Source organism: Diorhabda sublineata, chromosome 1, assembly GCF_026230105.1.
Source record: "Diorhabda sublineata isolate icDioSubl1.1 chromosome 1, icDioSubl1.1, whole genome shotgun sequence".
NCBI classification, from domain to species: Eukaryota; Metazoa; Arthropoda; class Insecta; order Coleoptera; family Chrysomelidae; genus Diorhabda; species Diorhabda sublineata.
Genome location: NC_079474.1, coordinates 7,446,158 through 7,471,820, shown reverse-complemented (window position 1 = coordinate 7,471,820; position 25,663 = coordinate 7,446,158). Strand labels below are relative to the sequence as shown.

The following is a 25,663-nucleotide window of genomic DNA, read 5'->3' as shown; positions in this document are numbered from 1 at the left end:
CCGAAGGATAACTGAAATGAAAACGTTAAGATCATGGAATTAACTTATGAGGACTTTGGAGTCCGTTTTTAAAGAAAAAAATTATTAATTTCGAATTAAAAATTTTCGAATATAATGTTACAACTTAAATTATTTAATAATGTCCGAATCTTTGGAACAATAGCCACGCTCGCGACTTCGCTTATCTTCTCCTGCGTCATCAAGAAGGTCGAGATAACTAGGAATAGAAAGTAGAGATATTAGAGGTGGATAAGGAAGACAGAATGTGGTGAAATGGGTTAGAGAGGTGGAAGAGATCATGTCGACAGAATACCAGGAAACAAATGGCAAAAAACGAGTAACCAAATACACGATAAAGTGTTATTGAAAGAAAAAGATGAAGAAGAAGTAAAAAAGTATATTTTATATAGAGTAAAATTATTCACATTCACATCTCACATTAAACTTTTCTTATACTGATTTGGAACTTATTCTATGCGGCACAGAAATTTCAATATAAACATTTTAAGAAACAAGATGACAGTTCAATTTTTTTGTCACATATTTTTACACTTTTGTTATTAGAAAAGGAGCAATTTTGCATTTAAAATGTATAATTAAGAGCAATGTGAACATTATGATAGGTAACTAATAGAACACGTGATGTAATTTAAGACAACCAATTATATTCATGCAATATATTTGTATGGGTGCGTATCAGCGTCGGATTTAGGGAGGGTCTATCGGTGGCTGAAGCCCCAGACCCCGAGCCCGTAGGGGCTCCGCAAAATACTAATTTGATCATTTATTTTAGAAGCAATATTAGATCTACAGCAAAATTTGCATTTTTGCGAAAAACTGTTTTTTATGAAATCAATGAATAAGTGTAATTTAATCCGCACACTAATTTTTTACTCTATATAATTAATAATCTTATACTCTAAATAATAATAAATTACATATTACATTCATTCAAAATGTAAATGGCGAGCTAGAAGTGCGAGTAAAATCTCTAGTAGAAATATAGTCTAATGATCTACAACTTGCATCAGATATGATGGAAACTTTTCCGAATTATAGCCTACCGTTTTAAAAAGAATAAAAAATGTACATCGCTCTACAATGTAGATGAGCGATTGTCGTCATTAACAAGGCCGTGCATTGAAAATGAGTTGTTACAGAATATGAATTTTGATGAGATAATTGAAAATTTTGCCATAACTAAATCGAGAAGGAGTTTATGAAATAAAAATTTTATACAGTTTATTAAATAAGATTTGAATTTATATTTACGTATAAACATTTAATTTGAAACTAATATATTTTATTCAAAAAAGTTAGATCTGATTTTGATTTCCTTAAGTGGGCCCCGGGTCGATTTTAGCCCTAAGCCCCACTACTTCTTAATCCGACGCTTGTGTGTATGTAACTAAATTAACCTATTTGACAATACTGAAAATTTCAATCTTATACAAAGTTATTGCAGTCTCCAAATCGTAAAAAATATTTCAAAGTTTTAAATTCGGTTTGAGTTTATGAAAAATAAATATAAAGTCATAACTATGAACAATTATCTAATATAAATAGGAACTATTATAACTTTATTTGGTAAATTATATACATCAAAACATAAACTATAGAGTCGATTGAACAATGAGTAGACTTATTTGATTTTCTTAACGGCTACGATTTTTAGAGTCGAATCAAAACGCTTATAACCATTTCAAAAACGTGTGTATTCGATTTGTTGGAGCGTGGATTAATACTCCAGTAATCGAGCGTCATCTGGGGAATCCCTAGACAACAGGTTGAAGTGTTACTCGAACGTGTTTGAACTCGCACATTCCCACCCCTGCTACCTTTTTCCTCTGGTATGACTGTCCAGCTGGATTGGTTTTCTTCACTTCAACACTTAGAGAATTTTTCACAGTCTCATCTCTGAGATCCCACGAGACTATTTTTGTAAGTATCAGTACCAATGTACGATTATTGTAATGTAATATGTCGTCTTGTTCTACTCGTATGAAGTATTTCTTGTAGATTTATTTTATAAAATATTCCTTTTCTAACCCTTTTTAAGGTTAGGTAATAAGTACAGATATATAAAAATTTTGTTAGTGTTGGTGTTCCAATAATTTCTCTAGCGTTGTTACAGTAGGATAGTGGCACTGCTAGGAACTCGATAGTTGTTTTTAAAGAGAAAAATGTTCCCTGGTCCATGATTTCTTGATATACTGACATTCTATGGCACACGAGTTTGATCGATTTTACACCGTGCGAATAATTTTGTTGGAGGTTGCGTCGGGATTGAACTGTGTAAACACCGACCCAATGCCTTAGAAGCTTTGAAGAAGCATGCAATTTGTCAAGTAGTTGGCCGCTTTATACAACAAACGATTCGCAGAGTTATGCAAAAATAAAGAACTAACTGCTATGGACATTACTTAAATGATTCGTTGTTTTAAACAAACTTAAATCTTTTTCTCAATTGAACCTTTTTGATGCTAAAATAATATTTTTTTTAATTCACTTTCAATGTTAGGGGTACGTCTTTGCTTCAGTCCGTATTTATTTGTTCAATAATAATATGTACTAAACTAATTTTAAACCTAACACTATGAACTTTGACTGGATTACTACAGTTGCACTTATCGAAAACTATTTGTTGTTTTCTATTCTTAATTTAGTAAATTAGTCAGTTATTTTCATAAACCTTAAGAAAATCAAACAATTCTACTTGGAAGTTTGTTCTGACTTGGACTTTATCTTAAGCTAATGTTTATAATATTATTTTTCAAGTGTCTTCATTTGCAAAAATAATTAACAATACAGATAAATAATCACAGAATTAATACAAATATAATTAGTTAAAGATTCAAGCAACGCAATTTCGTTCCTTGAATTCTTGTTGAAAATTGGAAATTATCCAATCTTCCTTCATCTTCTTGTAGCTGCCTAGTTGATGTTCGATCGACGTTCTTTTTGACAAAACTAATACATCCTTCTCCATCACCCATTAGAGCTTTTAAACACAGTCTTTCATTTTCAATTAAATCCAATACTTCTTTTTCTAATTCAAATAAATGAAAATCTGGTACATCTGAGAAATGCTCTCTCATAAAATTAGCTAACCTAATAACATATTCTACATTACTTCCGCATGTCCCTTTACTATTTATTACTTGTCGTGCTATAGTTTTCGCCTCTGCGTGACCTAGCCAATGAGGATTATTCGACGTCGCTACGTATAGCAGAACGTTGAAAGGATTTCCATTTGCTGGATAGAAAGTAGTGAAATGTGATATATAACCTCCTAGCTTGCATTCCCGTCGTGAGAGGTATGGTATAGCTGCATCTCCACTAATTTCGAATGCAATTCCGTGGACTCTGCCCTGAAATAATTAAAATAAATATTTAAAGCACAATAATTATACAAATCATAAGAATTTATGGTCTAAAGTATACATTAGTCAGATAAAATAATTACATTCAGCATTTATATGAGTTGAGAAATATATTTGCGCAGGTGGAGAGATTCTCACTAAGCTATATTGGATGTTTAATTTTCATTCGAAAGCCATATATGTAAGTCGTTGGGAAGATTTTTCTGAAAATGGAAAAAATTTGGAATCGAGTTATTTGTTTTGAAATGAATGAGAGAGGTTTTAAATACTGTGTACGGAAACTTCATAATTTACGATCGCAAAGATTGTGCAGCTGAATTTAAACGTGATCGTATCAGCTTGACTGACGATGTGCATTTGGTACGGTCGAAAACTGCGACAATTTGCGATATTATCGAAAAAGTTCACCAAATGGTAGTAAAGGACCGCCGGATTAAGGTTAGAGAGATAGAAGAGTCTGTTGGCAGATCAAACGAATGCATTTGCAATATACTGACTGACTTCTGCATGCATTACCTATCCGCACGTTGAGTGACATGTTTACTCATCTTGGACCAAAAGGGCAATGAACAACTTCCAATCCATATTGACGCAGTTTAACCAAAATCCACCACTGGACTCCTTAAGACACACAATCCATCACTGGACTCCTTAAGACAAAACTGTTGTTTAAAGGTTGTCTTCAAAAATCATTTATTGATAAAGTGAAGAAAAAATGTGAACGTCGCACTATCACACACTTCAATTATCGGTAAAATTCGCAAATAGGACTTAGAATTGGTTATATCCACCAGATCTGGCCACCAGATCTGGCCACCAATCTGGATAATGTATTAGAATCAACGTTCGTCGTTTTTTCAGTAAAACTGAAACATTGCATCTTAATCAATTGTTCAGCATTATATTCTAAAAATTTTGTCTCCATTTTTTACATTTCTTTGTACGTTTGCAGTTTGTAGTTTATTAAAATCTTTATTGGAATTGTTCTCACTTAATTTGTTAGACGAAATTGGCATAGGGATTGAGAGTGCTGTCAAGTACTTTAGAAAATGCAAAATACCGGAAAAACACATTTCATGAGGTACTGTTAGTGATAGGGTTTTTGAAAATAGAAAATTAGCAGACATATATGAATGAGTGATGCATATATTGTCCAAGAGATTTTGGAAAAGAACTAAACCCTTTTCGGATAAAGTTACTCTTTATTTAAATGATATAGAGTGTACATTTTAAAAGTTAGGAAAATCCAAACTGTATCTGTAAAACTAAGACGTAGCGTCCTCGGAAAATAAATATATGAGCAGGTATCATCAACTGCAGAATATTAGTTCCATCATTTTGAGAGAAACTTTACATTTCTCGAAGAAAAAGATACAAATAACAATTGTTGTTAAAGAATACCTCTAAAACCTACAGACGCGATTAGATTAGAGTTTTCAGGAATATAAAAAAAAACAAAAATTTATTAAAATCCATCGCCTAATATCATGGAATCAAATAATATACAGGCTTTGGTTAATGTGAATTTTACATGCGTTTTTTACCATCGCCTGAGAACCTGACTAGTACAGTTAGATATTTTCATTTTTATTATCATTTCGGGTCGTCATTTTGCCATAATTATTATGTCCATTTATGGAATGTATCCTTATTTCAAATAAGATCAAAAATTATATGTTTATGTCAATATGTGGGTAAGACATATTCTTAATCTGAAGGAAACAATGTATTATTCAATTTACAAATTGATCAACTAAAGAACATTATTATTACATTATTATATCATTACGAAGACATTAATATATCATTATTGAAGCATTGATAAAAATAAGATTTCATGTCTACCAATCAGGCACTTATAGGTGCCAAACTCATTTTTGTATAAAAATTGCAAAATAATATATCGATACTGTTTATTAAAATTTTTCGGATGGAATTCAACAGTGAATTCCGATTGTGACAATCTATTTCATAGTATTTTATGTATTTCCCATGTGATAGCGTGAAATAACTAACTACCATCAATTTCCTCTATCTAATTAAGTTTCCGTTTTGTTAAATATTTGAATTTTTTTTTTCAATAGATAGAGCAAAATGAAAAAGGATTTAGCGAGAAGAATCTATCTCTGGTTAAGACACAAACAAGCTGGTGTAAAAATTTAAAACGGAAGAGCTAAAAATATCTACAAAAATATAATTGCAATAGATTCTCGTTACAAACATTAAAAAACATGAATTAAAAGGGAATAAAAGGGAATTAAACTTTTGTTGGTAGGCATTTCTTTATTGACGTAAATTATGTGAAGGTTACAACACTAGAATCTAAAATAACAAAGCTAAAAATATCTTCAAAAATATTATCGTAGTAGATTTTTAAAAACAGCCATTGAAAAATTTGTATTTTAAAGGAGCTTATTTATGACTCAAATAAAGTTTGCTTTCGAAACATTTTGTACTTAACTTAATTGTGAACAAGCATAAGTGGAAAATAAACAAATTATGATCGGTTTCACAATCCCACCGCATATGTTATATTTATATTAGATTACTGGGCTCTTTAACTTAATTGGTATAGTGATGATGTTAAAAAAAGGTTGACATTACACTGTTCTTATCCAATATGTGTCGTTAAAAAAAGAAACAAAATAAAACGTAAAAGTGAGTGTTGTTTTATCGCTAACACTTCTTTTGACTTGATCTTTGGTGGCATGGAGTTGCCAATTTAATTCTTCAATTCAATTTTTGACCTCAATTATTCTATTCAATAATTATTTTTATCATTTTCAATCGTAAGTATTGAAAGTTTAACATGAATGATGCACAATTTTTATTTTTACGATGTTCCTTGTTCTTATAATAGATTCATTGTTTAAATTTTCAGCGTTTGTAATCACGTTTTTCAATTTTGCCACGAGGTAACTCCGAATGCGATATCCGTTGTCACCCTCTAAAAGATGTCTTCCAAAGTGACCTTCCTCAAACTATCTTCTCAAAACTCTGTATTGAATGGTCTGGTCGTGAACGGAACCTGGCCAACGAGCTACAATGTTACGAATCCGAAGCCGATACAGTTTATGAAAAATCAAAGTTGTTATGAATTTCCAAATAGTTTTTTCTGTATAATTTTCGTCTTACGTCAATAGTATTTTCCTCTTTGGATGAGCTTGAGCTCGAACTTAATGTAGCACGATATCCAGCCATTATGCCATAAACCATTTTTCTAAAACTTATCAAAAAGAAGCCTGGGTCAGCTTCGAATTCAAACATAGCCTACGAGTATGTTTGCCTTTGACGTTTGCAGCTAAAAGAAACTTGGCAATTATGAAACGCGTGAATTTAATGGAAACTTTAAATTTAATATTATCTTTAAATGAAACCAGCCGTTCTATTCTGAAATTTTGTTATGTGAAATCTATAAAAACCGAAAAAAGTGATATTTTTAGAAATATTGCAAAGTAATTTTATACTTGTTTGTAAGACAATATGAAAATAGCTGGTTCTAGTTAATTTGGAATTGAAAGATTAGAAACTAAATTTCTTAAAAAGAATGAGATGCAAATAATTGGTGAGGCCGAAATTGGAAAAAAAATAAAGAAAAATTAATAAATTGTAAAGATAATAGAATCACTACAGTACCTACTAGGAATCACCAGTAAGATCTCAGAACATTTCTACGAATGCGACTGAAAAGAAACAAGACATTGTTTTTCCATGATCATTTTTATTCTTCAGCATAGCCTCTTTTTGAGCCTATATATTTTTTGCTGTGATTCTCTAACCTTTTTAATCTTTCCAAATAATAGTCGTTTACGTCAAAGTCATAGAAAAAATCGCTGGGGTCAGATCTGGTGTATACAGTTGATAGTTAACCAATTTGAAATGCAATTCGTGATTTGTAGACATGGCTATCACCAAGATGTGTCTTGATGGAAAAGTATCTTCTTATTTTTCGAATACCACCGCTTTTTAGCAAATTCTCCCTTTATCCCATTATATGAAGCAATGGTGCCTAACACTTTTCTATCATTATTTCACTTTTTGAACTTAGTGGTATGAACATAATCCCATGAATCTTCTAATGTAGAACGGTCACGTTCAGGCTTCATTTCCTGGACTATAATATCTATATAAATGTTACTGATCACGCTAAAAAGTCGTGATACTAATTTTAGTCGTGAAATAAACTCGTGTTACAAAGTAAAACAATGTATCAATATAAGTAGGAAACGCTTTTTGTTTTCGCTCACTTATCAGTACAAACATGATTTATTTGTACTCGAAACATTGTTTTTTTTTTGTGTATTATATTAATATGATGTTTGGTAAGAAGTTTAACGGACTAAAGATTATTGTTCGGTGCATTGGAATTTTTAAACATTTTATGTGAATTTTTTCCTTTATTTTGCAATAGTGAGTTCATTCATCATGAAATTGAAAGAGTTAAATTGAATGAAATGGAAAACTGTTTTATACCTTTTCAATGGATATAACTTACTTTTAATTAGTGAGTTAGGTCTTTCAAATATTACTCTGCCAATCATATACCACTCGGATTCATATTTTGTGAGTTTGCTGGTCAATTTGGACTTCAAACACTTGTCTCTTCCAACGTATTTGGATTTGTGCTTATGTTACTATATTGTCGACTATTGATGGTCATAAAAATCAATTGCTAATCTCATGGGCTGAATAGTTAGTGTAATAACATGTTTGAGATAAACATTTGCTGTGACCTTACTCAAAACATCTCCGTTCATCCATATATATCATCATCCATTATTATAAAAAAAAGTCCGTCCACTCAAGAAAAAGCTATTTAATGTTATTTCTATTCCACGATAACAATATCGTGTTTCTTATTCACATATTCATTTTCTTGAATCACTCTTGTATATCATTCTAATTTCAAACCATCTGGTTACATCAAGTAGTTCTTAAACTCGCTGATTTGACTAAAATTGTTGATGCAAATTGATTATTCTTGAGCTATTGATCCGTTTGTTTTGGTATTTGAAATCAATTGACAAATTTTCAACAAATTACTAAAAATGTCAATCTCACCATCAAAAAATATAGATTTTGTGTGTTCTATCAGAAGATTTCAAGTGTTTTGCTGGTTATTTAGAAGGTTTGGTGAAATAAAGTATTGATAAGAAGTCCAAAAATGTAATCAGTGTTTGAAAAGACGAAATAAAAGTTTTACTAACAGAATGGATATCATTCTTTTATTCAATTTGTTCCTTAGAATGATATAAGCAGAACAGCATTTTGTATGACCAAAAAACCAACAGACTACTTACTCTCAAACTCATTATAAGTATTACAAAATTCGGAGAGCGGTCGACTTTGGAGGAGTATATGCTACTGAAACATGTGAAAGGAAAAAGATAGTTTGTTTTGATGACTTTATTACTTAGACAAATCCAGCACAATACAGATTACGAGCCAGTAGGATCTTGTAATCCCAATAGAGAATATTCACCAAAAATTAAGGATAAACTGAAGAGAGGTGAATATCTATCTGAATGCTGCAGTATTTGATCGATGATCGAGACGTTAAGGTTATAAATATAGGGAGATTTCCAGCCGCCTCATTATAATGACTATTGTAAACACATTGATAATAATCTATAAAGAAAAGATCTTTCCTACAATTTATAGTACCCTTGGCGTAGGAAGCGATCAATGAAGGAAGATGTCTGTGCCACGAATTTCGAGAACCGAATCTTTAAAATGGCAGTTTCAAAAACATAATCCTCTATGTCAGAAGTGTTTTGCTTAATATCATCATTGAATTAATTCCATAAAAAAATGATTTCTTTTATATGAATGTCCACAACAACCCTTTGATATTTTTTAGAATTATAAGAGATACTATATGACTTATACAAATATAAAAAAACTTTAATAGCATTCCCAGAAACCTCGCTTAAAAAGAATCGAATATTTGAAGACTAAGAAAGTGATAAAGACTATTGTTTTTGTAATATTAATAAAATCTTCCTATTGAAACATCAACATCATATTTCTTTATAACTTTTTCCATTATTCATTAAAATAGAGCTAAATAATTTCTCCCTAAATTCAATTCACACCACCAGAATCAAATTTTTTAAATTCAATATTACATATAAAATGCTGTCCTCATACTTGAATCAGCTCCCGGTCTACAATATGGATCTTCACTTTTGATGTGTATCTAGTAAGGACAAGGTTATATTAATAAAATTATTTCTTTATGTCGCTTGAGTGGAATTATTTCGTTTAACCTTCTATACAGTTAAATATTAATTAAGTTTAGTTTGATATTAGTTACCTGCATATTTTCAACTAATGTTGCTACTCGTCCTGGCTGAAACAAAATACAATTGTTGTGGTTAATATACAAAATGAAAATTTTCAAGACAAACTGTACATTCAAGTATATTTAAGACAGGAGCTAACATTTATAGAACTGAGTGCAAGAGATATGATAAAGATTATAGTGAATCAATTAATATAGTAGCGATTACTCACACTGTATGTTAAAACGACCAATGGAAGTATTTACTCATTTTTCCTTGCCTTTCTGCTACTAGTTTGAAGTATGAAAACATTTAAATGAAAACGGAAAAAATATGAATTTTTTAACACGTGTTGCATGATTGCTATAGGGTGGTTCTGGAGAGCGTAGTCACCGCAATGATGAATATTTTAAATGAAATACCCCATGGAATATAGTAGTTTGAATGCTATAGATTAAATCAGGTTAAGAAAATATTGACCCCTCAGCCAATCCAAATAAATGTATTTTGTCATAAAGCAAAGTGATATAATTGGCGGATATGGTATGAGGGAGAGGTATACACAGTGGCCGAAAAAAATAAAAGAGAGCATTAAAATAGCCACCCCGTTCACGGGACTTGACATTGTTAGATTTTTTCTCATGGGAATACCGAATACCTCAAAAATAATGTTCACAAAGTAGAAATTGATGTATACGTTGTACAGGATCGTAATTTGCAGAGATAAATTAAATAAAAAAAAAAACGATTCTGAACCGAAGACCTAAGAAAAAAATAAATTATTTAACTGGTATAAAGTTCACATAATTAGAAAACAAGTGACCTAAAATTGTGATGTAAGTTCATGAAGTTTACGTTTGAGCGCTGACGCGCATCGTTGTTTTTGAAATCGAAGCCCCAAAATATCTCCAAATATTCTTTAATTACTGGTGTTGTAATCTTCACGAATTCTTTGGACGTCATAAAAAATACTTACATCACAATTTCATTAGTTGAAGAGAAGTTTAAAAACTTTGGGGCTTCGAATTCAAAACAAATAATGCGCGTCAGCGTTAAAACTTACAACTTATGAATGTTTCTTGGCGTTATGAAAAATATTTATATAACTATTTTCTGTTAATACTTTCCTTATTAAGTATCCTTCGCAGTAGTTAAAGAGAATTTAAAAACACTTTGGGATTTCGATTTCAAAAAGAACGATGCACGTCGACGCTCAAACGTCAATTTTATTAATTTTTTTTGGCGTTTTTAAAACTACTTACATCATATTTTTTGTTAATGAATTTCTCATTAAGATTATATTATTTCGAGTTAGTTGAAGACAATTTGAAAACATTTTGGGACTTCGATTTCAAAACGAACGATGCGCGTCTGGGCTCAAACGTGGACTTACATCACAATTTTTGGTCACTTGTTTTCTAATTAGGTGAACTTTATAATAGTTGGATAATTTCTTACCATTTCTTGGGTTCAGAATCATGAAATATGTTCAAAAACACGGTTTTAAAAATTTTTATCCACTTTATCTCCAGTTTTCGGTAGTAAAATGATGTAGCCTATTATGATGTCATTAGTCTCTTCTGTTAAAATTTTTTTGTGGTACAAAATTTTCATGGGTTAAACGTTATTAATAGAATAAAATTCTTGTCGTTTAACATGCTGTTTGCAGTTCATTAGATCTATGTAACTCGAATTTTAGTACGTAATAATTAGAGGGCCTATAAACTTGGAAATTTAAGCCTAAGAACTTCATAACAATGCTAGTCTAAAGACATCATTAACTGATCTAATGTACAGATATACACTACGCAATTCAAGACTTTTCTATATATTTTGTTTCAACTAGAAACTATGGTCCACAACTTTAGAAATATTTTTCTGTTTTCCATTGATATTCAGATATTTCCTAATTTCAAACTAACCCTATATAACCGCTTTGATGAGATCGTGTTTGCCACATATCTCATAACATCTAGATCTTGAGTAATGCATTAAGTTTTCTGTTGAGACAAAATTGCAAAAGAAGCATTCAAAATTTCAAAATATGTCTACGTCTATGACCCTGAGATATAAAATCAGTATTTATCGATCAAATATTGGAATGTTCGAGAACCGATCTGCGAATAAAGAAACCTAAAAAAGGGCCGTTGTGTTTCTTCTTCGCGACTTTTTGGACGCTAAGACTTTTATTTTATATCCACATTCTCCTATTCCCATAATGCCTCCAGTTGTGGTTTCGACGTTGGTAGAAGCGCAAAACAAAAATTAATTCAAACCTTAATATTATTTTATTCTTAAAAAAATAATTCAGTGGATTTTTGCCACATCTCGTATATATTTATCATCATTTTATGAATTATAACAATTTTTCGAAATTCTATTCAAAAACGTGATATTTACTAGTATTAGTAATTAGTTATAAGTTAAATAAATCTGAACATTTGTTTTCCTTATCATAATCTATTCCATAAATATTGATTAGAATATTTATCAATTGCTTTGGATTTTTGATTCAATATTCCCCAAAACGATTTATATCTGAAGCTTTCCTTTTCTTTTATATATATAAAATTTGGAAATAAATGTTATTGAAGGAGATTCAAAATTTAATTTTTATATCCTCTCCTTTAGTACCATCTGAACATATTTGAAAATTTCAAATTCAATTAATATTAAAATATAACAAAATTAAAATAAAGTACGAAAAATATTTAAGTCCATCTCTTTTTTATTCCATTTTATATGACTGAATGAGAAGAAAATTATTATTTTTAGATAATAATTAAGATAGAATATTTTTTCTGAAAATCTGTGAAAATTATTTGTTTGTTGTACTATTCCTTTCAAACATATGTCTGCATCATTACCCCCTTCCACATAATAATATATGTGTTCCGTGCTATAAAAATCTTGCTAAAGTACTTAGAATGTTTTCTTTAGACAGTCAAAAAATTGTTCCTGCGTCATACAATATTCATGTCAAATATATCAACTCACCCTTTCTTCTGTTCCTCTATGTATAATATTTCCTTGCCAAAATCGTCTCTCATATCCTTTTATAAATCCTGTAATTGCTTTATTAAAATCAAATCCGGGTCTCCAACATAAAGACCCGTAAGCAAAAACCCATAAGGCCTTAGTATCTTCCTTAAAAATTTCGTTTTCGAGTTCCGCTATGTTCATATTTGTAAAATATCTGATGCAATACACCGTTCGAGTCGATCACAGAACACAACGTAGACTCAATCGCGAATTCACATTAACTTCTCGCTTCTTGATTCTCGATATAATTTTTCTTTTCGTTGGCGAGAGTATAGTGGGGGATACGTTTAAAAATAATATGTGTCAATAATTTTATACCACGTGAATAACAGTAGACGACTAGCAATTGAGTTATATGGACGATTCTGAGAGGCCTAAGTGTGTTTTAGGCTATTATATTTCTTATAAATTTTCTTGAGAAATTTCTATTTATCAACACATCGAATCATTTATGACAATGTTTTAGAGCGCAACTGTTTATGAAAAAATTTGTTTCTTAAATAGAGAAAAGTGACTAGAATGTAGCAAAAAAATGACTATAACCCATCAAGCAAAGATGATAAGGTATGACAAATAATGAAATTTATTTTTAAGCGCCTGATGATGAACAGAGAGAAACCAAGATGGGTCCATTCCTATCATAAAAAGAAAATGGAGCAGTGGATAGCTAAAAATTTAGGATGCAAATCATGGATGCCCAAGCTACAATCTTTGAACTGACAAAAAATATTTCTAAAGCAAAGCAAATATACAATCAGGAGAAGATCTGGGAACCTCAAGATCAGATGTTGTACTGAAAGCCAAGGAATTCTAAGGAAAAATAAGAAATTAAATGGATTCAATCAGAAGAAGATTACAGGACATAACAACATCCAACAAAAATTAGAAAAGCATAGTGACAATTACCATCTACGATTGTCTATACTCATAACAAAAATACGAAAGAAAAAATGCGCTGGTCTATTGAAGTTAAGTAATAAAAAAAGGACTTTCTTAGGACCAGAAATAAGCAGAGTTATCCGGGTGCAACGAAATATTGGGTATTAAGGTCCCCATAGAAAGGATACAAGAAAAAGGATTGAAAATCAAGCGGTCAATCTGTGAATTTGTGTAGTTTTAAGAATCCTGGAGAAAGTATTCTCTCCAGAGGAAGCCATCGAAGGCATATGTTCCAAGTTAAGAGGATCTCCCAGTTCTATTAAAGATGTTGAGAAAAAATAAATTTCAAGATATACTTCAATAAAAAAGATACAAATATGATGAAGAAAGTAATATATCCGCTCCGTCAAAGTAATACAAGAGGCACCCAAGAAAACCAATAAAATAACGCTGTACTTTAATTGCAAAAAATGCCACCATGGATGGTCAAATTGGCTCATAAACACGAAAGGTATCTTAGGTATGAAAATTCATTAATACTGGCAACAAACTTACCAAACAGATAATTAGATTATTGTAAACTAGAGGTAGGATTGTAAACTATAACATGACAATTATTGGAATAGGAACAACTTAAGAGATAATCAATAAGCACAATAATTAGTACATTACAATAGTCAATAAGTAAGCACTTAGTAAGATATAAGTATAGTGGTGGTAATTAAGTTTACTTTAACTTGTAGTCAAAATTATAGTTAGTAGTTAAGATGAAATAATGTATTCAGGAGATTTAGAGAAAATTTAGTATAGTTCGTGGTGAGGTATCTAAGTAGAATGAATAAAAATATATATCATTTAGCGATCCTGTAAACTAATAGTATTATAATATATTTAAATCTGGATATCCTGAGCTGATGCAACTAAGAAATCTTCACTTTCCTTAAAAAAACCTGATCTATTAGAATGAAGGAACAAGGACGAAGCAACAAGAAAAAGGGTACAAGATGAAGTAACCAGACACTATAATCTATGGGAAAGTCCAGAATTAATCACAACAAAGTAATTACTCCAGGCTTTCTGACGCACAGGTTTCAGTAAAATATGGACCTACCCATATAAAATGTAGGGGTGGCCTAATTTGAACCAATTTTATGATATTCACTATATAAAAACACGGAAAAAGTGTCAATAAAAAATAAGTAGTACAGAAGAAACTCGCAAGTGTATCTTCAAAATAAAAGCATTTATTAAACTTTAAATACCGTTTATAATAGTAAAAGATGAATTCAAATAAATCTTGTCATCGTTCCAATATAGAAAACTGGTTCTCTTATTTGAACCGCCAGCTTCCTAAATTGGACCATTAGCTTTCTTAACGAAAATTACAACCTAACCACATGGACTATTATTTTCTGTTTTATGTTTCGGCATTTTGTCAAACTTTGGTGAAATTATTTTTTCAAAGTTTTTTAAGTTTATTTTGTCTAAGTGTGAGTGATAAAGGCTGCTTGTTATTTCCACTGCTTTCTGAGCTATTGGCGCTCAACGAGAAGACGAAGGACCATCTGGATTTTTATTTTTCTGTGTTTGCGGTGATATTTATTTATGAACTCTCCTAAATCGTTTATACTCGTTGTAACTATCTCTATCTTCATCATTATTACTGCTAGAAGTTATAACAAAAGTTGCAGGTTGAAATATATCGGCTGGTGCAAATTGGTTGAATACAAATCTATTTACTGGCCCAATTCCGGAAGTACGGAAGGCATTTTCTGCAATTCCCAAAGTGGCCGCACTGCTATATGTCTCCTTAAGTAATTTTAACATTTGCTTTTGATATATTTTCTCCCCTTTAAATAAGCATAGAAACGTTTCTCAAGCTTGTGTAAAATAAATCTGCAAAGGAACAAAAAATGCTATATCCAAAGGCTGTAAACGGTGGGTGGTATGACCAGGCAATTGAAGTAAGACGATACCATGAGCAAACTCATAAGCCGGAAATTTTTGTTGTGTGTTGTATGGCCATAAAGCCGTAGGAGAACATTATTATATACATTGCAGTTTATATGTTTTTGGAAATGCATCAGCCATTCAACAAAGAGACCTGAGTTAATATATCCTGTGTCGGAAATCATAACAATACTGGCGGGAGGCGCTCCAATTTTAAGGTCAGTATGAAATTTTTTTATCCTAAGAAATTATCATTGGTGGAATATTTGCACCGGTAGCACTAACTGCACATACCATAGTTGTGTTGACGCCACGCTCCCCACTTGGTAGACTTCCTACCTGGTGCTTCCCTATTTTTGGGAAACCAGATTGGTCCACGTTAAATATAGTGTCGGCTGTAAATTTATGCTTATCAACAATTCGTTCTAAAAGATCTAAAAAATTGTTAACATTTTCATTATCAAAGCCTATGGCTCTCGCCATTGGGGCACCTTCAGAGAGAAGTTGGGGATTTGGTTTCAAAAATGAGTAAAACCATTTTTTACTAGCAATTTTTTTATCTGTACTGTAACAAAGTGATAATACATATTTTTCTACAACATCAAAAGCTAGAATTCTTCAAGGTGAAGGATATGCTCAGAAATAATTCTTTCCATTTCTGGAGCACTTTTTTTTAATCAGCATGCCTCTTGATAGTCGCCTTTGGAACCCTATACTTACGACTACATTCATACATTCGGTCCAACTTGGGCACTTCATACACTTGTAAAAGGATAAGTAATCTTTGTAATGATATATTAATGAATAATGATTGACTTAACCTCGTCTGCATCTACGTATAAGAAGTTGCCTATCTATAAGCGTACAGATTTTATCGATCTTTGGATAATAAAGCGAATCAGGGGTTACTTCCCCCTATAATCATATTTTCCAATCGGCAACCAAAGAGTCCTGATAAGAATCCACAATGCTTAAACCAGAATAAAATTACCAGATAACTGAGCTAACTGAGAAGACAGCTAACAGTCATTGCAGAAAGAAGTTCGAGCTATTGCCATACAGACAGTGAATCGAGACATCACGATGGACCCGGTGTTGCCAACCCGAATTTTATAAAATTAGTAGATTATGTTCCAAATTTTGGTAGAAGTTGGCAGAATGTAAAATGCAAAATTGGTAGATCTACTATCTAGCACCTCAATTTAGAAGATTTTTTAAAATTAAAAATGCATGAACTGTTCTTAAAATGTTTATTTTTGGAAATTATACATATTTTTATTGAAAAATTTTAAATGTTCTGCGCTAGGCTGCCCTTTGTTTGCTATGGATCCATAGTCGGCCGGCAGCGTGTAAAGACTTAATATTTCGCCCTCTTCAGAGTGTTTCATTTCTTACTACAACTTATTGTAAAAAAAGCCAAGATATTAAAAATATATAATATTTTAAATCAAAATGACAACTTAAACAGCTTTCGTGGAATCAGTATACAAATCAATCTTACAAAAACTATCACACCTAATAATTAAGTAGAAATTAACTTTTCTGGCTTCCTTGAAAGCAAATTTGTCAATAATTCCGGTGAAATCAATTTTCCAGAGGATTCATATTCGATAGAAATGATGGCCAAATATGTTTTTCTCTTTTATATCATATTATTTCAATAATGAAATAATGTTTAATAAAAGACTTCTTTTGCCTGTAGCCACAGCGACAGGAAGGTAAAAATTTTTATGTCAAAGCAAAATTTGGAAAACAGGGATTGAAATAACTTTTGACTATGATATCTAATATTTGAGTTAGTTGTTTTTCATTAGGAAAAAGTTGTACACCGTCCATATGTTATTTTATTCCAAATTAGTTTGAGCTTAATATCTCAGTTTATGCAAAATTTCATAAAATTTTCATTGGAAATGTTACGAATCTAGTCCAGGAAGCAAAATATTGATTAGCACTTAGATACTAAGGTAAATCTTTTTTTACCGAAAAATCGCGTTATCAAAAATTGTTTTGGGCCTTTTTCCAAAGCTTCGATGGATATTTTGTTGTTGCGGATTTCTCATTTTAAAATTATTGTGAAAAGAACTTTTCCAGATTTTTTATTTTGGCTGGATGTTTAATTAAGTCGTTTATTGTAGTAATAATGTTTTCAGGTTTTATTTTAGAGGTAGCATTGATACGATTTTTTTATGCAACAAAATGTTATACAACTTTCAAATCAAACTTTCACTAATAGATGGCAATTGAAGTAATAAATAATGTTTGTAATCCCATAAATAGGTGGCGCTACTATTCTCAATGTATTTATTATTAAAAAGAATTATTATATGTATTAACAACATTGGATTTGTTTGAATTTTCATTTATTGTTAAACATCATTAATAAAATTAACTATGATTCCATACATGAGTTTTGTAGCTCAACGATTGGTCTGTCATTATATAATAGTATGTTAAATCACAATTAACTTTCATGAAGGTTTTTTTTTAAATGTTGTGAATGCTATTCTGAAATAAGACATTTTATTTTAGAAACTATATTTTACTTGAAATAAACTGAAAAACACACTTTTTGCGTTATTCTTGCTACAATTGGTATTAACATGAACTCAACGAATTGGAGAGAGTCAATATGTCCAGCTTATAACTAAGAGGTTGATGAAATGATTTCAGTGATATATACTTATCTCTAAAAACAGAAAATATATCCATGGAATATTTCAATTTTTTTCTATAATTGAACCCTATTTTGGATAGAGTGTCAGGTACCTTCCTTTATTGGATTCTTTTCAATTTGTTGCTGCATACTAACGTATTTAGTCGGTGCCATCGTCTTCGATTGCCATAGGGTTATATTTGCCTAACTTTTCTGGAAGGGAAAAACGGAGATATTGGCTAGAAGAAAGCGAGAACCTTGTTTTCTTTTGACACGCCACGAACATGACGTCACACTGGAATCAGAATGTTTGCATGTCCATTAATATTATTTTATAGTTGTAAATACCGGGTTTTTTCATGTTTATGATATTTTTTGTAATTTCGGCTTAGCCAGTATTCAAGACTATTGTAGAGTTGATATAACTGGTTTTAATTTCTTTTAAAAGATTGTACTTTTTAATATAAAATCATAATGCTGGGTTGTGTCGTGACTACATTTAAAAACACCAATCGAAATACCGAAGAAACAGGTTTCCAAAAAAATGAAGAATTTGCAAAGCAGTGGATAGAAGCCTGTCGTGGAGAGGATAAAATTAATTCAAAATGTTTTTGATTTTTTGGGTCTATAGTGAACCGATTTATATTTCAAATATCTGAAGCACTGAATATTCCATACGAACGCGTTCATCATATAGTTCACGTCAATTTACACACGAGAAAAATTGCTGCAAAATGGATCCTCAAATGTTTGAATGTTGACCAAAAGCGTGCAAGGGTAGAAGCATCGGGTTCGATCTGTGCTCGATTTGAAAACGATGTAGACTTCTTAAATCGAATTGATATTATGGTACATTTCTACGACTCTAGTTCTCCAAGACCTAAGAAGTTTCGTGCCCAAAAATCTGCTATAAAAGTTCTTGCTTCAGTTTTTTGAGATTGCCATGGAGTTATTATGATTTATTTTTTGGATGAGGGTAAAACAATAACTGGAGATTACTATTCGATATTACTGAACACTCTAAAGAGAAAGAGAAAAAATTGAAGAGAAAAGACGCGGAAGGTGCTTTGTTTTTGCAGAACAATGCTCCTGCAGACAAATCTCATGTTTGTTGCCATGCAAAAAATTCGTGATTTAGGGTTTGAATTACTAGAACACCCCCCTTATTCACAAGATTTGGCTCTGTCCGACTATCATCTCTTTCATCAACTGAAAAAAAGTTTAAAAGGTCATTGCGGGTTCGCTGTAATAAATGTATCCAATTAAGAGGAGAATATGTTGAGTAATAAAATATTTTGACATTGAAATTTTGTTTGGTTCTATAGTAGGCTAAGAATTTTTCAACATATCCTCGTATTTCAAGAGCTCCGTATACACCTTTACTCCCTTGTGCTCTAAACATTTCCCGTTTTTTAAGGCACTGGATAGTAACCAATATTTTTATTACTATTTAATCCGAAGATATTATAATTTTGAAACAAATTCTCTTTTATCTCTTATGTGTGTTATGTTTAATAAAGATGTTTCACGCAACATATTTTTATCATTGACAGCCATTTTCACAATAATACCCACACACGAGAAATGAGTCCAATGAAGTTATTTTCTTTAAGATGATTTTCAATAACTTGACCTTTGTATGATGAATTGGCTATCAATCTATTTGAAATTAGAATGCGACTAAATAGCCATAACATTAGGAGCCTACATAATTGAAGCACGCATTCGTAATAGTTTATTCCAATTATTTGTTACAATTCGTTTAACGTATGTGCTCCACATTTGTTATATAAATATATATTCTCATTTGTCATAATTGACTCATAAATTAATGAATTAGATATGGTATATGCTTTATATATACATGTTATACAAAAATTTCTACGCACGAGCATTGTTTGAAAAGTTTGCAATCTAACAAATAAATAAGATATTCATATAATCAATTTTATTTATCGACAAAGGCTTCTTTTAAATCTATAGACTTATTCTAACGATATTCTAGCCTTTGTAACCCTTTCAAATAATAGTTGCTGTCTTTCTTCTCAAAAAAGACGTATACGACCTTATCTAATATACATCTGCAAGCATAACTTCAAGGTTAAGAAACAGGAAAAAATCGTAATGGGCTAGATCTGGCGAATAAATCGATTCGAATTGCAATACCTATACAAATGACCAACACATCACAAACATCAAAAACGAAACAGCTCTTGGAGACCACAGAAATAAAAATTATCAGGTAGATTTCGAGAAAAATAATACTAAAGAGTAAAGTAATTTGGAAGTGCGACAAATATTCACAATTTTGAAAATTACAGTTTCAAGTAATATGTTGGAGTAATTAATCACATTATTCGACACACGTTGCTGATATTGGTCGAAAATCTCATTTAATTTTTGAACCATGATTGCGTAACTAGAATATCTTCTGAACGTCTGTCACCGTACTTAGCTAATAAGGAAGGTCGTACGTCTGTACAAATAGATTTGTTGGAATAATTCAGATAAACTCTAGGTTCTCTCTTTGGTACAATAAATAATATTATGTGTCGATAGAAAAGCAATCAAGTTATCGGCTGATTTTAAAAAGATTGATAAATTATCTCCCGAGGAAAATTCGGGCAATGTAGCACAAAGGCAAGAGATATCACTGTTATTCATTGGTATATTGTTTATTGAGTTATCCTTACTGATGATTTCCTCAGCATGCTCTTCCTTCTGTTCCTAGGTTCGGTGAATTTTCTTTAAACAATTGAAATTGACCAAGAAACGGGTGGCTTCTATACGAGAATCCTGTTCGCAGCACCAGAAATGTCGTTTATAACACTTTTTAAAAATAAATACACTTATTACAAACTTTTTGGAATTTGAATAGTACTTAAATAAATTTTACTATAACAAAAGTTACAATGAAGATTTTACAATACAAAAGTCGTGAAGAAACATGTGTTTTGTTAATTTATAATCTAAGGGTTTTATTGACTTCAAAGAGCTCTTGTTAAGAAGTATCTCAACGCTAAAAACTTTGGAATCAGTAAAATTTCACATTTTCATATTTTGCACCAGAATCCTGGTATTGTAAAAGTGGCATCAGCTTTAGCAAAGAAAAATGACATTATGGTAAATTGAGACAAAATAAATGTTTGAAATAAAAATGATAATTTTGAAGAACTTCCCTATGTGGATTAATTACTGAAAACTCAGTTCAAATGCAAGATATCTCAAGAAAAGATGAAGGATCTAGAGGGGATAATAGAATATATAGAAAAGGAAGAAGACAAAGCATTCTACGAGGCCATTATGGATCCCAGCAGCCTGTGATGGAGGAACAAGAAGGCTACAAACAGGAGGAAGCAGAAGATGATTTCTAGAGGAATACTAGAAGGAGAAGGTGGGGGATAGCAGAGAAGAGAGATATGATATGTATAGAGATGATATGTATATAGAGGATCCCTACTATTTATTCATACCTGTGTTAGGACCTTCGAAATGTAAAGTAAAAAATATAAAAGTACGTCACAGGTACAGGTAACAGCAATAGATCTACAAATTGTCACTTCTAAAAGAAAAAAATACGCGTTTTAATATTTTCCCACAGTATCCTTTTTTAAATCTATGTCTAATGAAGTTCACAGATTTCCAATAAACACTCTCACTCTAGCCCGCAGGTTTCTATATTACTGTCTTACTTGCACTCGCACGGACACGTTTTTCGCTTTGGCAGACTGTTGGTAATGGAATTTCGTTCTGGTATTGTATATTATTAATAGTTTATTTATTTTATTTATTTTGTTAAAATTTTAAGACTGATGAAATGACAAAAATTGATTTTTTTGCCACTGCCACACAGTGCTGCCAGAAATGGCAGTATGAATAGAGAATTTACTGTAGAAAGTTTGGTGTGGTCACTGGCTGGAATTTGGAGAAAAGCGCCATTGACCAAATGACAGTGCAAAAAATGCTGTATGCACAAATTTTTTAGTTTGTCCTGAATTCTCGCAATATGTTGTTATAATATTTGCGCAATATGTTAATATAATATTATCATTACATGACATACAACCGTCAATACAAATATAATTTTTCATAAAAACAAGCTCAACGCTATTTCTAAAACATTGATCCCAATACACGCGATATAAACAAAAAAATCTTTTTTTGTTTATTAGTGTTGCAGAGCATAGTTTCTTATTTAGCTCAACGATGCAATTAATAAGTTCAATGGCTCCTGATTAACTTGAGTATTTTAATTGAATAATTGAGTTTATGTTTGGACACTCGCCACACATATTTACAACTTCAATTTAAGTCATGATAACGATCAATTAACATAATAATTTGTTTCGATTCGTAATAGGAAATGTGCGAAATGCATTAGAAGTGTGGAAATGAAATCAGTGAGATAGGCATGAGAGTTCAGCATCATTTTAAACGTATTTGTATCTAAATAGTAGTTAGTCATGCGGTTTAGGACAACTATCTGGACTCGATTTCGGATTAACTTTGACGGTCTTCCATGTTTCTTGTGTTTGATAGTATTAAGAGCCATTGTAGGAGATGCAGCGGAATATTTTGAAAACGAAGGTAAGGGATAACACTAATAACATATTATATCAATCATATCTTCATAATTACCATGTAAAATAGAGAAAAAAAACTTTTCTTAGATTTGTCAAAAACGGAGCGACAGTAACTATTAATTTGTCAAATATTGAAGAATTTTATAGTTTTGTTTATTGGGCTATCTACATTAAATACTGTGGAGCAATTTTTCGAAAAGATTCCGGTTATTGTACAATTTGGGCATTTAAAATTGTTACAACCCAATTAATCACGAGGGTTGCTACTTAAGTTTTGAAATAGACAAATAAAAACAAATATTTATAATTGAATCTGGCTTTATTGTTTTCTAAAATATTCGAAGAATTTTGTCCATTCCGATTGTGGTACCTCCAAAACATAGGAGTTGAACGCATCAACTGCTTCCTGTGATTTTTTGAGACTTCTCATCTACCATACTATTTATCAGGTCAAATCAGACCAATTTCTGTTCTCTGTGCATAAGCTGAGATCGGTAAAATTGGTAAAAATATTCTACATATGATCAGAACTGTGTACTTCAATCATCTTAATTAGAAATTGAGCTTCTACCCCGAATCTTCTATTCGTATTAAAATTTTTAAGAACGAATGTAATTAGATATATGATGCTTTATTCAAATTTTGCAAAAATATAATTCTTTTTGCTTTAAAAACATATATTTCTACTAGAAGAATCATTGACGTGAAAAAATAGAGTTTCAACTACAATTTTTCATTATTCAACCCCTGCACTATAAATATATATCAAAGCTTCAAGAAAATGAATAAATTGTTTTAAACCTTTGTTTAAAACACATACTTTATATCTACCTGATGCTGTTATATCTTCTCCCAGCTTAGAACTGCTTTCAATAGAATGCATATTGTAGTTTCTCAAAGTTTCGATTTTACTTTGAAGATTGTATCGGACTATTTCAGACAACGTATCACTCCATTCATGTGAACCCAATGCCTCAGAATAACCTACTTCTATACATGTTTGAGTCAACAATAACCACACAAATTTTTCCTATGAAGTAATATTCTCAAATGTTGAGTTCAGTCCCCCCAATAGTTTATTTGCTAGACTTTTTTAAAGAATAATAATCTCTAAGTTGTTAGTTTACTCACAATTATGGAGGCTAGAGTTAAGGAGAGAGCTATGTGTGTATGAAAAAGTGTCCATCGAAATATGTTAAATAATTATTGTTTACACTCTTGATATTTTTTTACACTGTTGTACACGAGTTGTTGAATCCAATCCTATAAGGTAATCTCTTATTTGTATCAGCATCTGATATAGCCTGGACAAATTTTAGTAAACAATAAAGTAGACGCAAATGAATGTGGTAATTGCAATTACGCGAAAATTTCAAATATTTCAACATTATGACTGAATCATGAAAACTAAAATTTATTTCACTCGCCACCTTCTAGGTGTGACATCACCCACTTGATTTTTTCCTTATAAATTTAGAAGCAACCTGTATATTTTTTTGGAAAATCTTTTCGTATCAGACTGCATGTATAAAAATATAAGTGATAGCATAATAATCCTAGATATTGTTTGTTAGGTGTGGATCTAATAGAAGTATCAAATCTTTATGAAGAGCCACTTGGGATCATTAGACTTTTGGGGAGATGTATGAATGATACTGGAGAAGATGAGTATCCCGAGAAACAAGATTGGGCTTACAGGTAAATATTAATATGGATATATAACAACATATTGTTATGTAAATTATTTGTTACCCATTTAGCAGTAATGGATTCCAGTGCCTTGCATCACACTACATTGTATTTCTTAAAAAAGTCAAAATTTTGAAATTTCAAATAATTAATTCGTTTGTATGTGAAATGTAGTCGGCAATTTCAGCTCAATAGTTTGTTTAAATACCATATCTCATAACTATTACCTTAGAAAAAGACTGATATTTTTATAAATATAGATGGTAAATCTTCATTTTGTAATCAGTGATTTTTAAGAGGTATAGGATTGTGATATTGAAAAAAAAACCACAAATATTTTAAATATTACAATGATAATAAATAATATAATGAAATTTTACAAATATTGTACTTAACTTGAATATTATTCACTACTATGCGTGGGTTATCTGAAAAAACACGAGATATTTTTTCCTACCGATTCGAAATACAATTCATGAATTTTAAGTGTGTAAAAAGATACGATTTCCAGTATATGGCAAATGTATTCTATTGATTCACTGGTTGCAACAGTTTTTGGTCTTTCCAAACGTTCGTCGTCAGTGAAGCTAATACGGCCAGGTTTGAATTCAGCTATCCAAAAGCTTCCGGGCGAACACGATGGTGTAGAGTCTTGGTACACAGCGTTTAACTTCTCTTTCATTTACGTAGGTCCTCAAAAACAAATAATTAATGACAGCTCAATGTCCAGTTTTTTCTATTTTCAGAAAAATCTTCACAACAAACAGGTTTTCGTGAGAATCTCTCAACGCAAACATATTTCTCAACTTATATTAAAAAGCACTTACATCTTTTGGTTTAGGTCGGAAACTTTTCAGATAGCCCTCGTATAAATAAAGTATTCGCGACAGTGAAACCAAAAACTAACAGAGAGCTTTTAATTTTCAGATGGAGTGAACAGGCTAAAATATCTATAACAACACAGGAATATTTTCCAGATGGTTTTCCCAAGGATTTTTCCATATTGATTGTAGCTCGTACCGCTCCAGGTGAGTTTCCAAACTCGTTATAAAAACTTTTTCCATAACCATTTATTCTTTTAAATTGTTTTAAGAAGATATCAAAATTGTACCGATCCATTAGTTTGAACTTATCTATTTAAACTGGACCTCATAATTAAGTTTATAATTCCACCACATGATACTAAATATAGAAACAACA

At 31.2% G+C, this 25,663-nt stretch overlaps 2 protein-coding genes and 1 long non-coding RNA gene across 4 annotated transcripts in view; 1 reads left to right on the top strand and 2 right to left on the bottom strand.

The window, feature by feature from the left end:
• Positions 1 to 382: 382 nt before the first annotated feature.
• Positions 383 to 12,955, bottom strand: LOC130442612 (glutathione-specific gamma-glutamylcyclotransferase 1). Of its 2 annotated transcripts, XM_056776893.1 has the most exons (3): positions 12,665 to 12,955; positions 9,700 to 9,735; positions 383 to 3,371 (listed from the first exon to the last, which is right to left on the bottom strand). In XM_056776893.1, exons 1-3 carry the CDS (start codon positions 12,848 to 12,850, stop codon positions 2,847 to 2,849), a joined length of 747 nt encoding a protein of 248 aa, XP_056632871.1. In that variant the 5' UTR covers positions 12,851 to 12,955; the 3' UTR covers positions 383 to 2,846. The 2 variants fall into 2 exon arrangements, with proteins under 2 accessions (XP_056632871.1, XP_056632880.1); XM_056776902.1 differs by lacking the exon at positions 9,700 to 9,735 and having other exon boundaries at positions 12,665 to 12,928.
• On the bottom strand, positions 5,647 to 7,872 carry LOC130442627 (uncharacterized). Its single transcript, XR_008909787.1, has 2 exons — positions 7,020 to 7,872; positions 5,647 to 6,609 (listed from the first exon to the last, which is right to left on the bottom strand). It is a non-coding gene; the product is annotated as an uncharacterized LOC130442627 (long non-coding RNA).
• Positions 12,956 to 22,648: 9,693 nt separating the features above from the next.
• The window catches only part of LOC130442536 (collagen alpha-1(XI) chain-like), a 29,813-nt gene continuing 26,798 nt past the window's right edge, over positions 22,649 to 25,663 (top strand). Inside the window, exons 1-3 of the mRNA XM_056776712.1 lie at positions 22,649 to 22,778; positions 24,349 to 24,472; positions 25,391 to 25,491. Of these exons, the coding sequence (XP_056632690.1) occupies positions 22,655 to 22,778; positions 24,349 to 24,472; positions 25,391 to 25,491 (349 nt within the window). The 5' untranslated portion in view covers positions 22,649 to 22,654. The remainder of the gene's footprint in view (positions 22,779 to 24,348; positions 24,473 to 25,390; positions 25,492 to 25,663) is intronic.